Source organism: Capricornis sumatraensis, chromosome 22, assembly GCF_032405125.1.
Source record: "Capricornis sumatraensis isolate serow.1 chromosome 22, serow.2, whole genome shotgun sequence".
NCBI lineage: Eukaryota > Metazoa > Chordata > Mammalia > Artiodactyla > Bovidae > Capricornis > Capricornis sumatraensis.
Genome location: NC_091090.1, coordinates 8,234,074 through 8,248,444, shown reverse-complemented (window position 1 = coordinate 8,248,444; position 14,371 = coordinate 8,234,074). Strand labels below are relative to the sequence as shown.

General features: G+C 47.3%; 1 protein-coding gene and 1 non-coding gene across 5 annotated transcripts in view; one reads left to right on the top strand and one right to left on the bottom strand.

The window, feature by feature from the left end:
- Positions 1-9,554, bottom strand: part of DST (dystonin) — a 522,626-nt gene extending 513,072 nt beyond the window's left edge. For 3 of the 4 annotated variants that reach the window (XM_068960482.1, XM_068960484.1, XM_068960486.1), the window contains exons 1-2: positions 9,374-9,554; positions 8,798-8,832 (exon numbers count right to left, since the gene is read on the bottom strand). In XM_068960482.1, the coding sequence (XP_068816583.1) occupies positions 8,798-8,832; positions 9,374-9,554 (216 nt within the window). Of the gene's footprint in view, positions 1-8,770; positions 8,833-9,373 lie in introns of all 4 variants that reach the window. The other variant, XM_068960483.1, reaches the window with a different exon arrangement.
- Positions 9,555-13,419: 3,865 nt separating this feature from the next.
- Positions 13,420-13,547, top strand: LOC138069832 (small nucleolar RNA SNORA18). The gene has a single exon (XR_011144102.1). It is a non-coding gene; the product is annotated as a small nucleolar RNA SNORA18 (small nucleolar RNA).
- The last annotated feature ends 824 nt before the right edge of the window (positions 13,548-14,371 follow it).

Below are 14,371 nucleotides of genomic sequence, written 5' to 3'. Positions count from 1 at the left end.
GAGGACGGTAAGGAAGGCAGGACGGGATAGGATGGATGAGGGGGTCTGTACAGCTTCTAGATTTCTAGTTTGGGCAACTGCAGCAGCAGGGGTGAGGGTGTGCCACTCTCCACAACAGGGGCACACTGTCTGAGATCCCTGCGGGGCACCTACGTGAGAATGGAGAAAAAGGGTCGACTCTTTGCATCTGGAGGTCAGGCGTGAAGCCTGAATTTGACATAGAGATTTCAAAGTAGCCATTCGGCGAAGGGGCTTCCCTGATAGCTCAGTTGGTAAAGAATCCACCTGCAGTGCAGAAGACCCTGGTTTGATTCCTGGGTCAGGAAGACCTGCTGGAGAAGGGATCGGCTACCCTCTCCAGTCTTCTTGGGCTTCCCTTGTAGCTCAGCTGGTAAAGAATCCGCCCGCAAAGCAGGAGACCTGGGTTCGATCTCTGGGTTGGAAAGATCCCCTGGAGAGGGGAAAGGCTACCCACTCCAGTATTCTGGCCTGGAGAGTTCCATGGACTATAGAGCTGCAAAGAGTCAGACACGACTGACCACCTTTCACTTTCATTCTGTGAAAAGGAACTAAAACAGGAAATATGTGAGTACAAGCACAGTCTGAACAGGATGAGTAAAAATGAGGTCCAGCCAATCGATTTAGACAAAACCAGGTAAGTGGTTGCCTACGGCTGGGTGTGAAGGTGGGAGAGGAACGTGGAGTGACTGCTAACTGGTATGGACTTTCTTGGGGGGGATAATGAAAATGTTTTCAATTAAATTGTGTGATGGTTGCACAACATTATAAACACACTAAAAATCACTGAATGGGTGAACTATATAGTATGTGAATTTTATCTCAACAAAGTTATTTTAAACATTAGGAGAAAGGGAATAACTTGGGAATATCAACATAAGGAAAAAGAGGGTCTAAGATAGGAACAGAGGGAGCCGTGGCCAGAAAAAAAAGGGGGGAAGAGTTTCAAGGAGGGATTGGTGTTGGGACTTCCACGGTGGTCCAGAGGCTGGGACTTCAAGCTCCCAAAGTGGGAGGCCTGGGTCCAATCCTTGGTCAGGGAGCTGGATCCCACATGCGGCAACTAAGACCCAGAGAAACCAAATAAATAAATAATAAACAAACAAATAAATATTTTTTTAAAAGAAGGGATCAGTTGTCAACAAAGTCCAATGCAAGATAGGTTGATTAAACCTAATACAGAAATACCAAATGTAACAATATGGAACTCATGGCTGAGCAAAGGGTGAGTGGTTTCAAGCTGCAGCAGCAGAAGTAGTTTCTACTAAGTCAAGAAATAAGTAAGAGCATGGAAACAGTGAGAGACTTTATTTTTGGGGGCTCCAAATCAGTGCAGATGGTGACTGCAGCCACAAAATTAAAAGACGCTTGCTCCTTGGAAGAAAAGCTATCACCAACCTAGACAGCGTATTTAAAAAGCAGAGACATTGCTTTGCCAAAAACAAAGGTCCATCTAGTCACAACTATGGTTTTCCAGTAGTCATGTATGGATATGAGAGTTGGACTATATAGAAAGCTGAGCAGTAAAGAACTGATGCTTCTGAACTGTGGTGTTGGAGAAGACTCTGAGAGTTCTTTGGACTGAAAGAAAGATCAAACCAGTCAATCCAAAGGAAATCAGTCCTGAATATTCATTGGCAGGACTGATGCTGAAGCTGAAACTCCAAATACTTTGGCCACCTGATGCAAACAACGGACTCACTGAAAAAGATCCTGATGCTGGGAAAGATTGAAGGCGGAAGGAGAAGGGGGTGACAGAGGATGAGATGGTTGGATGGCATCAACGACTTGATGGACATGAGTTTGAGGAAGCTCCAGGAGTTAGTGATGAACAGGGAAGCCTGGTGCACTGCAGTCCATGGGGTCAGAAAGAGTTGGACACATGACTGAGCAACTGAACTGAACTGAAGGAATGGGAGGTGGCAGATAAAGAACCTTTCACAGGGAACTTTTCTTGCCAAGAGAAGAGCTAGCGGAATAGGGAGGTTTGCGTTGTTTTTGAAAGGACGCACCTATGATGTTTATATGTCAGGAGCAGGCGCCAGCAAACAGGGAGCAAGAGAAGACAAAACAGCGGAGTCAACTCCCCCAAGAGACAGAAGACAAGGAATTCACGGCATAAGCATAAAGCGCCCATAAGGAGGCGGACGAATGGGTGGGAGGGAAGATTACGATGCCAGTTAATATGCAGGGGCAAGAAGTTTCAAGTGCTATTACTTGGTGGCACTGATGTCTTCAGAGTTAGGAGACAGAAGTCACTGGCTGAGGGTGAAGGGCTAGGCTTGAGGATCTGAGGAGGAAATAGACATTCAGATTATTATGGGAGGGGGATTTTCTTCAAGGAAGAAGTTTAAAAGCAGAGACATATTTCATATATTTTTTAAAACTGTAATATATCACATGGCCTTGTACATAATAAATTGCCTGCAAATCCCTCGACACACACGGTGTCCGTGGTCAAGAATAACCCCATGATGCTTGAGAGCGAGACCTGAAATATGCAATGTCCTGCAAGAACACAGCTTTCAGGTGACCAGGACAGTCCCCGGCCAGTCACAGTCCCAGACCTGAGAGCCGAGGCCACAACTCTCCACACTCCGTGACACAGTAAAAAGAGTAAATGGGCTGTTTAGCTGTAGTTGCTAGAAAAGAAATAAAAACTCTTTGCTTCTCTTGAGAGTTCAGAGCAGGTGTCCTCCTAAGATGCTCAAATAATGTTCTGTGAAAGCCTTTGTCAGCTACTGAGTGGTACTCAAAAATAATTTTTATTATAGCTGGTACCTACTTATGTTTCCAGTTCGACATTCCGTGATGTGATCTCAAGACCCCTACCTTCTAATCACATGGACATGTTCTGAGCTATCTAAAAACAAATGTGTTTCCTAAATTGTTCCCTATTCTTAAGTGGTTCTGCTGGCTTGGGGGTTTGCTCTGAGTCCCTCTCTGTCTAGCTGGATACTACTCAGCCTGCATGCTGCAACAGTAACATCACCTCCTCCTGGAAGGCTTCTCTGATCACCCCAGCCAGAAGCATCACATCATCAGAATTACTCCAACCATCCCTTTTATAATAATCTGTTACTTCATGCTCATGCTAATTATTTTACCTTTCCCTGCTTTAAATTCTTAGAATTGTGCTTTACATGATGCCTTTTTTAGCAGGATGCTTTTTTTGCACATAGCAAAAACAGGGCGTGTTTACTCAGATATCATCTTCATGTTACCAGTGGGAACAGCAGGTCTGTGTCAGAGCCCCTGAGAGACTAGACTAAGATGGCACAGTTAGTGGCAGAGCTGGAACCCAAACCAAGACTCTAAACTCTTATTCCTGTAGTCTCATTAAACCACTGCTTGTTATCTGCCTGGTTCTATGCTGTAACTGCAGTCTCAAAAATTAAGCTCTTAACCTTTAAGTTTAGACAAAGATTTCAGACTTCTCTGAAAAAGCTTTCTTCTAGATTGGATTTAATAGGTTTGGATGCAAGAAAAAACAGTAGGTATTTTTTCTTTCTTTTCTTCTTCTTCTTTAGCTCTCAGCATCCTCTGTCACCACAGAGCTGAAGTAAGGGTGACTTCTATGCTAGTGGTGACCTGGTGGATGGGATGAATTTGTCTTTTTCATGAATGTACTCGCTGTACTTGCACAGCTTGGCCTCTGATGCTTCCATCACATTTGTGATTCATAGCTGGAAAGCGCACAGCACTTCAGTTACGGGAACCCAACCAGTAACTGCAAAATTTCAGCACTGCTATTGGGAGTGACCTGAAAAGTTATCATTAAGGGCAAGGGTTATACCTCAGACCCTTTGTTATTCCTACCATCTAATATTATACCCTGTAGGTGATGAAAAAATAAATGTCTGTTTTTAAAATAACTGAGTGAAGCAAAATGAACCCAATATCATGTGTCGAGTTCAACTTGATTGTTTTAATTAGCATAAACTGACTTAGACCTAGAATTTAACTCCTAGCAAGGAATTTGTTTATAAAGATAAATTAATTGCAAAAGAAAACTAAATAATAAACTATCATTTTCTCTAATTCACTAAATGAGTAACACTCTTTTTTCTTTGGGTCTCAGCTGCAGCACACAGGATCTTTAGTTGCAGCACATGGGATCTAGTCCCCCGGTGAGGAATCGAACCCTGGTCCTATGCACTGGAAGCTCAGAATCTTAGCCAGTGGACCGCCAGGGAAGTCCTGAGATTGGTAATTCTTAATGGAAGATGCAGATTCCAGGAGAAGCTGTGAACCACAGTTACTCCACTGAACATGCTTCCATGGTTTGAAGCAGAGAGGCTCTGGGAACATGATGAGGCCAAGAGAGTCTGTGTCGACCACCTACTCATCTAGGGGAAGGTAATGCGGAGAGTCCCTGGGAAAATCTAAGGCATGTGCCTTGACAGCTTCATCAAATGGCCACTAAAAATTCACTCCACTGAGCTTCTCTCTTTCACTGAGAATTCTGGGCACATGATTCTCTGGAATGTGAATGACACAGTTAAAAATCACACAGTGGTTCCTTTTCCCTGAAACGGGAAGTGAAGTTATTTACTCAGTCCTGATGGACACAAAGCGCACTTTTGCTTTTCCTGATATCAAACAAGGCTGCCCTTATTCCACTGAGCTGATGAATAGGGATCATGTTCCAGTGTCCACACTGGGTATTCTCAAGGGCCTTATATGTAATTGTCTCCACTCTCCTGAAGGGCTCCCAAGGCTCTTTCTTGTAATCTAATGGTACCTCAATTACCCATATCACTTTCTGAGATTTCCTTAAAACCAAGATTGTCATTGTCTGGTCCTCATAACAGGTGTCTAGGGTAACAGGCATTGTGTAAAGTCACAGCATCAAATCTTATAAGTCCTCAGGAAAAGTATCCTTCTTACAGACCCAGAATGAGCACTTGGTTTCCAGACTGTCTCACATCAATATGAAATCACTTCTCCTCATCAATGTATTTTATATACATATATATATCAATCACTATATATATATGTATCACACAGCACAAGTTCTTTAATTTCACATACAAAGTGCATATTTCTAGTTATCTGAGCTCCTTTTTATCTGTTAGAGAATTGGGGTTGAGCCCTTGTTGGGTGGTTAATAATTTCACATTCTCATAAGCTATCATTAAAATTTAGGGAACTCCTAAGCCAGTAAAGATGAGTTTGCAAGTGTGTGAAAATAAAAAGGGATTGTTGCTGCTGCTGCTGCTGCAGCTAAGTCACTTCAGTCGTGTCCGACTCTGTGTGACCCCATAGACAGCCTCCTACCAGGCTCCCCCGTCCGTGGGATTCTCCAGACAAGAACACTGGAGTGGGTTGCCATTTCCTTCTCCAATCCATGCAAGCGAAAAGTGAAAGTGAAGTCACTCAGTCATGTCCGACTCTTGGTGACCCCATGGACTGCAGCCTTCCAGGCTCCTCCATCCATGGGATTTTCCAGGCAAGAGTACAGGAGTGGGGTGCCATTGCCTTCTCCGAAAGGGGACTGTTAGTAGTTGCCAAATATAAATATCTGTATCAATTACTTCTAGCTTTATGAGGGAGAGACTGAGATGAGATGTTGATTATTCACTTGTGAAAGTGAAGTTGCTCAGTCATGTCCGACTCTGCAATCCCATGGACTGTAGCCCACCAGGCTCCTCCAACCATGGAATTTTCCAGGCAAAAGTACTGGAGTGGGTTGCCATTTCTTTCTCCAGGGGATCTTCCTGACCCAGGAATCGAACCTGGGTCTCCCACACTGTAGGCAGACACTTTTACCATCTGAGCCACCAGGGAAGCCTGATTATTCACTTAGAACTAAACAGCTGCAGCCACTCAGATGAGAGATGTGGATTTTTTTTTTTTTTTCCTGCTGCAAAACTTCCCCAAAGCATGCTGGGTCCTGATGACAAAGTCTCCCCCCTGGGAAAAGTATTTCTCTCCCTACCTGGGAAGAAACATCCTGAAATTTCCTGTCCAGTTGAACTCCTTTCTGGACGTATGGAAAACAGAAGCGATATCCTCCACCAAGTAAAGCAGCCAAGTGCTAACTGAACTTCTCCTATGTTCGAAGGCATCCCCAAATCTCTTTCACATTTCCAGATACACCAGCAGATCTTAAACCCACTTCCCTCATTTGACCACTAGAGAAACGCTGAGTGACTTACCCACAGACTGAGACTGGGATAAGAATACTCGACAGGACTATAACTTGTAAGAAAACAAAATCGTTTTATTTGATACTTATTTTGCATCAGCTACTGCTAAAAAGCAACCCAAGTTCTGGTTTTCTAATTTGCTAGAATCCAAAAACTTCAGAGGTATTTCCCACGGAGAAAATTCTGCAGGAAATGGCGTTTTGAAAGGGAGAAGGGGAAAAAAAAATCCACCCCTGTTTTCCTTAGGGGAAAATGTTTTATTTGTAGTGAACATGAAACAGTGATGAAACAGACATTCTCCTGGAGCAGTCTAAGGATGTTCACTTATCACATGACTTTGAGTAGTTTAGCACAAGACCTTGGTACGAACAAGAGCACAGCTGTCAACAAATGACACTAACATGGCACTGAACTTTCTGAGAAAAAAATTCTAACCAAATCCATTTTCCTGTAATTAGTGATTTACATTTTCAGTACAAACTCCAGAGCAATATTTTAACATCCAGAAAGATAAAATAAGAGCTGGGATTTAGCAAATGCTGAATTCTGAGCACTGTCCGGAGAAAGTGCAAAAAAATTTTTCTCTTCAGCCCAATTCTGAGTTGTATTTGCCCAGTTATGGAAACAGGCACTCACTGAGGGATTTTCACTCATTTGATAAATATTCTTTACACAACAGGCAATGGGGATACAGCCCTAAATGAGAGACTTGGTCCAAGCCGTCAAGATGCTCACAACCCAGCAGATTAGGCAAATATGAAGCACACACAGGACGTCAGTCTGTACAGGGGATCTTGTGAAATGAACTATGGTGCTAAACAGTCACTCTCAGCTTTCCTAACCAAAGGCAAGTTTAGGATAAATACTTAACTGACAGATAACTAAACAAAACGTAGTCCTATCTCATTTTCTCTGTCTGCACTTTTCTCTGAAACACTTGATGGTTGATCTAACAACCTATAACAGAATTTTAATTCTGGTTCCAGCATGGATGTGTATTGGACTGGTAATCTCTTTTTAAAATCAAAATTGTAAATTTTGTTCATATCTTGACTGTGCTTGATTTTTTTTTTCACTTCTAGATGGGTTATTCTATTAATCAGATATTCAAAAATGGTTGGTTTATAATAGACACAGTTTATGTTGTTTCAGATAACTTTGAATTAATTAATCTAATAAAGACTTTAAGATTTGCAGACAAATCTTTTATTTTTACACATTTTTAATTCAATTTTACAAAATGTAATGATACCTATCAGGTACTGAATAGCTATTATAAACTAAATGGGCTTTTGTTTCTGGTTTTCTTTCCTTTTTTTTTTTTTTTTGCCTCACTGCACAGCTTCTGGGATTCTAGTTCCCTGAATCCAGGGCCCCTGCAATGGAAGGGCAGAGTCCTAATCACTGGGCCACAAGGGAATTCCCATAAATGGGTTTTTTTAAAAAACATGATTACTGGTAAACCCTGCCCTCCCCTTACAGCCCGGTAAGATACTATTAGCCCCATTTTACAGGAAGGGAAACTGAGGGTCTGAGAAGTTGAGTCTCCCAGCACCACACAATTAGTTAGCATTGGAACCTCTGATTATCTGATTGGTTATTTTATTCTCTTTACAGTCCTAAATTGAGCCCAGAGTTCTCACCCACCAGGACACGACGCATAATTCCTCATCGAGCAGCATTATAAGGGTGTTAGAGTAATACAGTCAAAGCTTTCAAGCAACCAGAGTCCAGTCAAATATCCAGGGTGCGACAAAACACCGGATTAACAAGGGAAATGAAATGTGAAATAACTTCTCAGGTACATAGCAAGCCGATGGAGGGTGTTTAACTATGAAGTCTTTGCTAAGATGACCAAGCCACTCACCCATTGCTACCAGCAACCTCCTAGCTGTGGGAAACTCCCCGGGAAAGAAGGGGAATCATGTGGGCTTAAGTGGGGGTTGGCCTGGAAACTCATCAAGAAACGCTGCGTCGGGAGAGCTTGCGCTTCTCGGTTTTGCTCTGTCTCCAGCAGACCTAGCGCTACCACAGTTCCACTGAATCAGTGCAGCCAGGTCACCCGTTTAAGGAGGGATGGGTGGTTCACCTTTTGAGGGTAAAGCCGGATCACTATCATCATCACTTTGCGAAAGTCATCAGACGTCCCTAGTAAAACATGGAGCGCTTTCTGGCTGAACAGGAATACAAACTTGCAAGTCTAAATGGCAATGCACACCGATCAAATTGCCCTGCGCTAACTCCCTAAAAGCTCCCAGTGCGGTCGGATACCCAAGTGAACAGCGGCGGCTGGCTGACTGCACCCAGAAAGCTTCCGGCCACTGCCAGATGGTCAAGGAAGCTGACAGCCACCGCAAGGCTGCATTCCTGAGGTCAGGCCGCTTTTAGGGGCTGTCTCTCCCCTTCCAGCACAGCGGCTCCACAACACAAGAACTCTGCCAAAACCACTCCCGGGGAACTCATGCTGGGGAGTCGCTTCAAAGCAAACATGTTCCTTTTGGCTTAGGGGCTGTGGGCTCGCAATTCAACACCCTCCCTTGCTGGCTTCTGAACACGCCTATGATTAATACTGGTACCCGGGAAAGAGAACTTCTTCTGACCTTGAGCGTGCGCGCTAAATAAATTACCTCGGAACGAAAGTGGTGAGATCTCAGAACAGCATCTGGGGGAGGAAAAAAAAGAGAAAAACGAGACTTCAATTAACTCCTTGTTCTTCACCTGCCAAGTCACCGACGACTTACCTGGGGGGCCGGGGGCCGGAAGGCGCGTTCCGGACGCCTTGAACGCAGTGGGGACAGCCCGCAGGGCGGGCTGGCTGCTAGGCCATCAGTTTAGAAGTTTCAGGGAAAGTTTTGGGGGAGTTAGGGCGCCCCGAAGTCTCCCTGCCCCAGGCTCCGGCGCCGGGGGGCGCGGGTGGAGGCGGCTGCCGCAGCCTGGACTCGGCTCGGTCACCCCGGGCTCAGGCGCCGAGCCCGAGCGTCCGCCGCCTCCCCTCTCCCGGGGCCGCGCGCGCCGCGGGCACCACGACCCGGCGGACCGGAGGAGGCGGCCAGGGCTTGAAACACCGAAGCGCACCGGGCCGGGGGAGGGAGAGCGAGGACGCGGTGAGGGCAGCGGCGCGGAGGGAGCGAGCCGCGTTCCCCTCTCCAGACCCGCCGAGCGGTGCCCCCGGCCCCGAAGAAGCCCGCCGCGACGCGCCTCACCTCGGCTCCTTGAACGACCCGAAAAGACCGATTTCATGGGATGCCTCCCCTTCTGGAGCCTGCGGTGCCAGCAGCAGAAAAAGACGATGGTGGCGATGGTGCCCAGCAGAAGCAGCAGGAGGAAGAGGGCACATTGGATGCTATAGGGTCTCAGCAGGACGAGGAACGCGGCGGCGATCATGGTGCGGGCGCGGCGCGGCCGGCCGGCGGGCGGCGGGACCGGAGGGCGGCGGCACAGGCACCCGCGCGGGGCGCACGCGGCGCGGCGAGCGCGGCTCAGAGCGTCATGCCCGGCGCTCGCGGCCCCGCGCCGGCCCAATGGCTGCGCACCCGCGCCCGCCGCGCTGTGCGAATGAGCCCGGGCTGCGGGCAGCGCTGCCCATGACTCAGCAGACGACGGCCCGGCGGGCACTCGGCGGCGGGGAGCCGCCCCCGCCCCCCGCGGGCGCCCCCGCCCCGCCCCGCGCGCAGCCCCCGGGCGCAGCCCCGCCGCAGACGCGGCGCGGGGGGAGGGGGAGGGCCCGCCCCGCGGGCCGCGCCGGCCCCGCCCGGACCCCGCGCATCGCCCCGCGGCCGCCGCGGCCGCAGCATCCCGAAGCCGGAGCTCGTAGGGCGGGGCGGGCGCGGGGCGCGGGGGGCGGGCGCGGGGCGCCGCGGCGGGGGCCCGCGGATGACATCACGGCCTGGCTGCGGCGGCGCGCGCGGACATGGCTGCGGCGGCTCCGGCGGCCCCCGGCTGCGCCCCGGCCTGAGCGCCCTGCGCCCTCCCGCCGGGCCGCCGGCCGGTCCGCGCCGTCCGCGGGGCTCCGGCCGGGCGCCCCTTCGCTCCCTAGCGCCGGGGCTGCCGCCTCCCTGGCCACGCGCGGCCGGATCGCTGGGGAGTCCAGCGACAGGGGGCGCCCGGGAGCCGGGGGTAGACCGCAGGGCGCCGGCGGGAGCCTCCGGGCAGTGCTGCCCCCGCCTCCCACCTCACCGCGCCCCGACCCGCGCGGCTGGGGCTTCGGAGGATGCAGCCGGGTGAGCGATTGCTTGCGGGAGGGGGGAGTTCCTGCACGACCACGCGTGAGCCCCAGTCAGGGCCTCCCTGGGATTCGGGGTTCCCCGGAACAGGGGGCCCACTACCTCTCCGGCCCCCCCTGAACTGGACGCGCGCCCCAGCTCGGGTCTGCAGACGTGACCCCGACCACCCCTAACTTGGCACAGTTTGGCAGCCGAGAAGTGGGCACTTGCCATCCCCTTCTATCCGTCCATTCGTTGACCCTAGAACCTCGCCTCCTTTAGTGCAGCTGGAGGGAGAAGCAATTTCAGTTTATGGAACCGGCAGATGGAGAAGCTGGAGGTTGACTTGTAAATGCTCGGAGGAGAGATTTTGTAGGGAGAGGGAGGAAATAGTGATCTGTCACACTCAAAAGGCACACACTCCTCTCCATCTTGCCCGCTCCCCTTCCTTCGTCATCAGCAAAAAGGATCCTGCAGTTGGAGGTTGTCCCGGGGCCGCTGGCGCAGTGCGGACGCAGGAGGCGCGGAGAGGGCGCCGCAGCGGCCGCCGGGCACCGGGGTCGGAACCAATGACAACAGCGACCTCGGCCGGCCGGTTTTGCGCCTCTGGCTGCTGCCCCCTAGCCGGGGCTGGTTTGTTCGTGCGGGGCTGGGTTTTGCTTGTTTTATTTACTTGAATAATGAAACAGCAATTAGAATGACAAGGTAACCCATTACTACATGTGTGGAGTTTCTGCTAACTACTAAGGTGAAAAACATTTAAGAGGCTGAAAAAATCGTGTAATTTTGTAAAATTATGGAAAGCAGTTAAAGAATTGATGGCAATTCTTGTTTTGTTACTTGCTTGTAGGATATCAAAATCCGTATAGTTTTCTAACTATACGTAATCTACTGTTCAGCTCTGCATAAAGGATTAACTCTTGATGTTCTTAAGGCCTTTAACCATCATCATATCTAAGCGTTATGGGACACTCAAAAAGGCATTGCCTAGCGCATGTCTTAAATGCGATTCATCACCACGGGAAACATGGGGTTGAGTTTCTTATGAACATCTTGTTTCTTAAAACAACATGTTCTGGTTTGAAGATGGACCTTGCTTGCAGTGGTTGTATAAAGTGAGAATGGTGGATCAGAGTGCCTGCAGGATGGGCTTACCAGCAAGGTCCCAGGCTCTTGGGCTGACAGGTAGCACAGTATCTGTGCAGGTAGCTCAAAGGTTTCCTGATTCTGCAGCCACTGCAGTGAGACACCACATTCCCATCCACTGTGCAGGGGTCATTGAGGAAAAGTCTGGGAGCCTGCCCTGAGGGGCACACCAGAAAAGAAAGAATTCCATATCCCTTTGCTTCGCAGAGGCACAATGGAGTAATTTAAAGCAACAACAAAACTGAATTAACCTTTTGCAAACATTGGGAGAAATATCTCACAGAAGATAGGAAGGTCATCTTTACTTTATCCTTCTTATTGAGGAGAATTTCTGAGTGAGAAGAAATGGCCCAACTCTCCTTGAAACATGCCTAAGAGCACAAACTCAGCATAGTAACCAGTTTGCCCCAAACTGTACATTTATAACAACAAAAAGCAACTAAATAGCAATTTTAGTTTTCTGAGCTATAACTTGAGCACAACTGTTATCATCCTGAGTCTTACTGCAGCCATTTGTAAGTTTCAAGTGCACACAAGAACATCATTTATCTCTTTTGGCAGGCAAATACTTTACTGCCCTGCAGTTGATTATAGATACTTCGTTTTAGAGCTGTTCATTTTTGTTCTTTGCATCAAAATCTCAAGGATACTAATAATAAGCTAACCAAATCGTTGAAAGAATTTAGTATTTAGGTTCTATTGTTATTTTCTGGCATCTTTGTTGCTAATTTATTATCCCCTCTCCAAATGATGGCATGTTATTAATTGCTTCTTTCTGTGTGGTTGTGCAATGCTAATGCATTGTGGAATTCAATAAATATTAAATCAGCCAATCAATCCTTTTGGAAGTTAATTTAGTAGAATTCATACCTATTCTTTCCAGTAGGTTTTTATTAATAAAGAATAATTGATATTATAGCAAAATCACAAATTTAAAGTCTGCAGGTAGCAATGGAGGAGGAAGGTCTTTCATACCTTGGAATGAAAAATCAAGATGGAAAAGTATATATAATTTTTTAATTTTTATGATAGTGAGTTAGCACTGTCACCCAAGACAGTGAAGTTGTGAAAATTAGTGAAGAGAATTTGGTATTAGGGATGTAGATGATACATCCTGCAGCCCTTTTTCCCTTTAGATTTTCAACCAAATTGAGAACGCATACAAGGATTCAAAAGGAAATTAAGAGCCTGTCTTAGACTCAGAGCCAAGATGAAGCATCTTATCCCTTTTCTCCCTAACTCTGCTGACCCGCCCAGTCACAAATGAAGTATAGTCCTTCCCAACACTAAGGCAGGAAGGAACCCTACCTGTACTGCTTCTCACCTGAAGACCAGGGGCTCAAAAGAGCCTGACACCCTCCAGTCCACGTGGCCTGCAGCACAAGTGAGCAAGAGACAGGACCATCTGTGAGAGGGACCTTTCCTACACCAGCCCTGCCAATAGTGGTCCCAGTCCCTCCCCAGGAACCCTCATCAAGGAGTCATTCTGCTCCCAAAGATAAACGTAGTAAGGGGCTTAATAAGGTGACAGAAACATCTACAGTATCTCCCTAAAGGTAGGAATGGCACGAATTCCCCATGTGTGCATCAGAAAGAAACATCAAGTAGTGTCTTCACCTAAGCTGTGTGGTGACCAGTTGAGGAGAAGACAGGGATTGTAGATGACTCAGGTTTGGGGCTCAGAGGAAGGAACAGTTGTGAAGGCAGAAAAGACAAACTGAAGTTCGGACCCACTGAGGAGCCAAGTTGTCAGAAAGTCATCCATGTGAAATTACCCACGGAAACCCTGCTGGGGAATCAGAAGCAGAGAAGGGTGGGAACCGCACACATCAGTTATAGTTGAAGTCACGCAGGTGGACAGAATTAAAAAGGAAGAGAAAGTGTGGAAAGAACTGAAATCTGTTGAGGTTTATCCTGATGGGGCTTTTTTGTAAACCTACATTTCTGGAAATGCCTCATAGAGTAACTATGGTTTCCTTTAATCATAGAACTATGTATTAGATCTGTGGTAAAGAACTGTAAGTCAGAACTGCCAAGTAAACTATGAAAAACTTAATGATCAAATTTTTTATCATAGATATTGTTATATCCCAATGATCTGTACTGTTCTAGTGTGTGATCGCTTAGGAGTGAATATGATCTGAACTTCATGCATTCACAGAGAGTGTCTAAAATTCAGAACCATGCACATCCATCTCCTGACCCTAAACATGGTAAATTGCTTGAGGAAATTGGATCCCAAAGATTACAGGTGAGGAACTTTGAAGTGTGTCCATATTCCATTGGAGAACAAAGAAGCTAACTAAAAGAATTGTGGACAGACTGACATGACAGCTGTGGATTGAGCAAAACTTCTTTTTGAAAGGGTTATCTTGAAGATTCTGACTTTCGAGAACTATGGTGATTGGTAGTGCAAAGAATCAGAAGACGTGAAATTCCTTAAAAATTTATTGAATGAAATAATTTTGCCTGTTACACATAATAATAATAATTTTAAAAAGAAAATCTTTACACTTTGTGCAGAAAGTGAAAAAAAAAATAGATTCAGAACTTTGGAGACGTCTAACCCCTTGAGGGCTGGGAAATGAGAGCAGGAAGTGCTTCCTGTTCAGGGGCTTCTCAGGACAGGTGCACATCCGGAGTAAGGAGTCAGAGCACAGAGGACCCGTGGTGAAGAGCCCTCTGCACACCCTCCGGGAATCGGTTCATCACACTGGAAGAGGCTGAAACCAGACGGGAGGGGGTTGGAGAGGGACTAGGATGTGGAGAAGAGGCAAGAGCGATGTCTACAATCTTTGGAGAAATTTAGCTCTAGAATGCATGGGCAGAAATGCGAGTAAAGCCCAATAATTG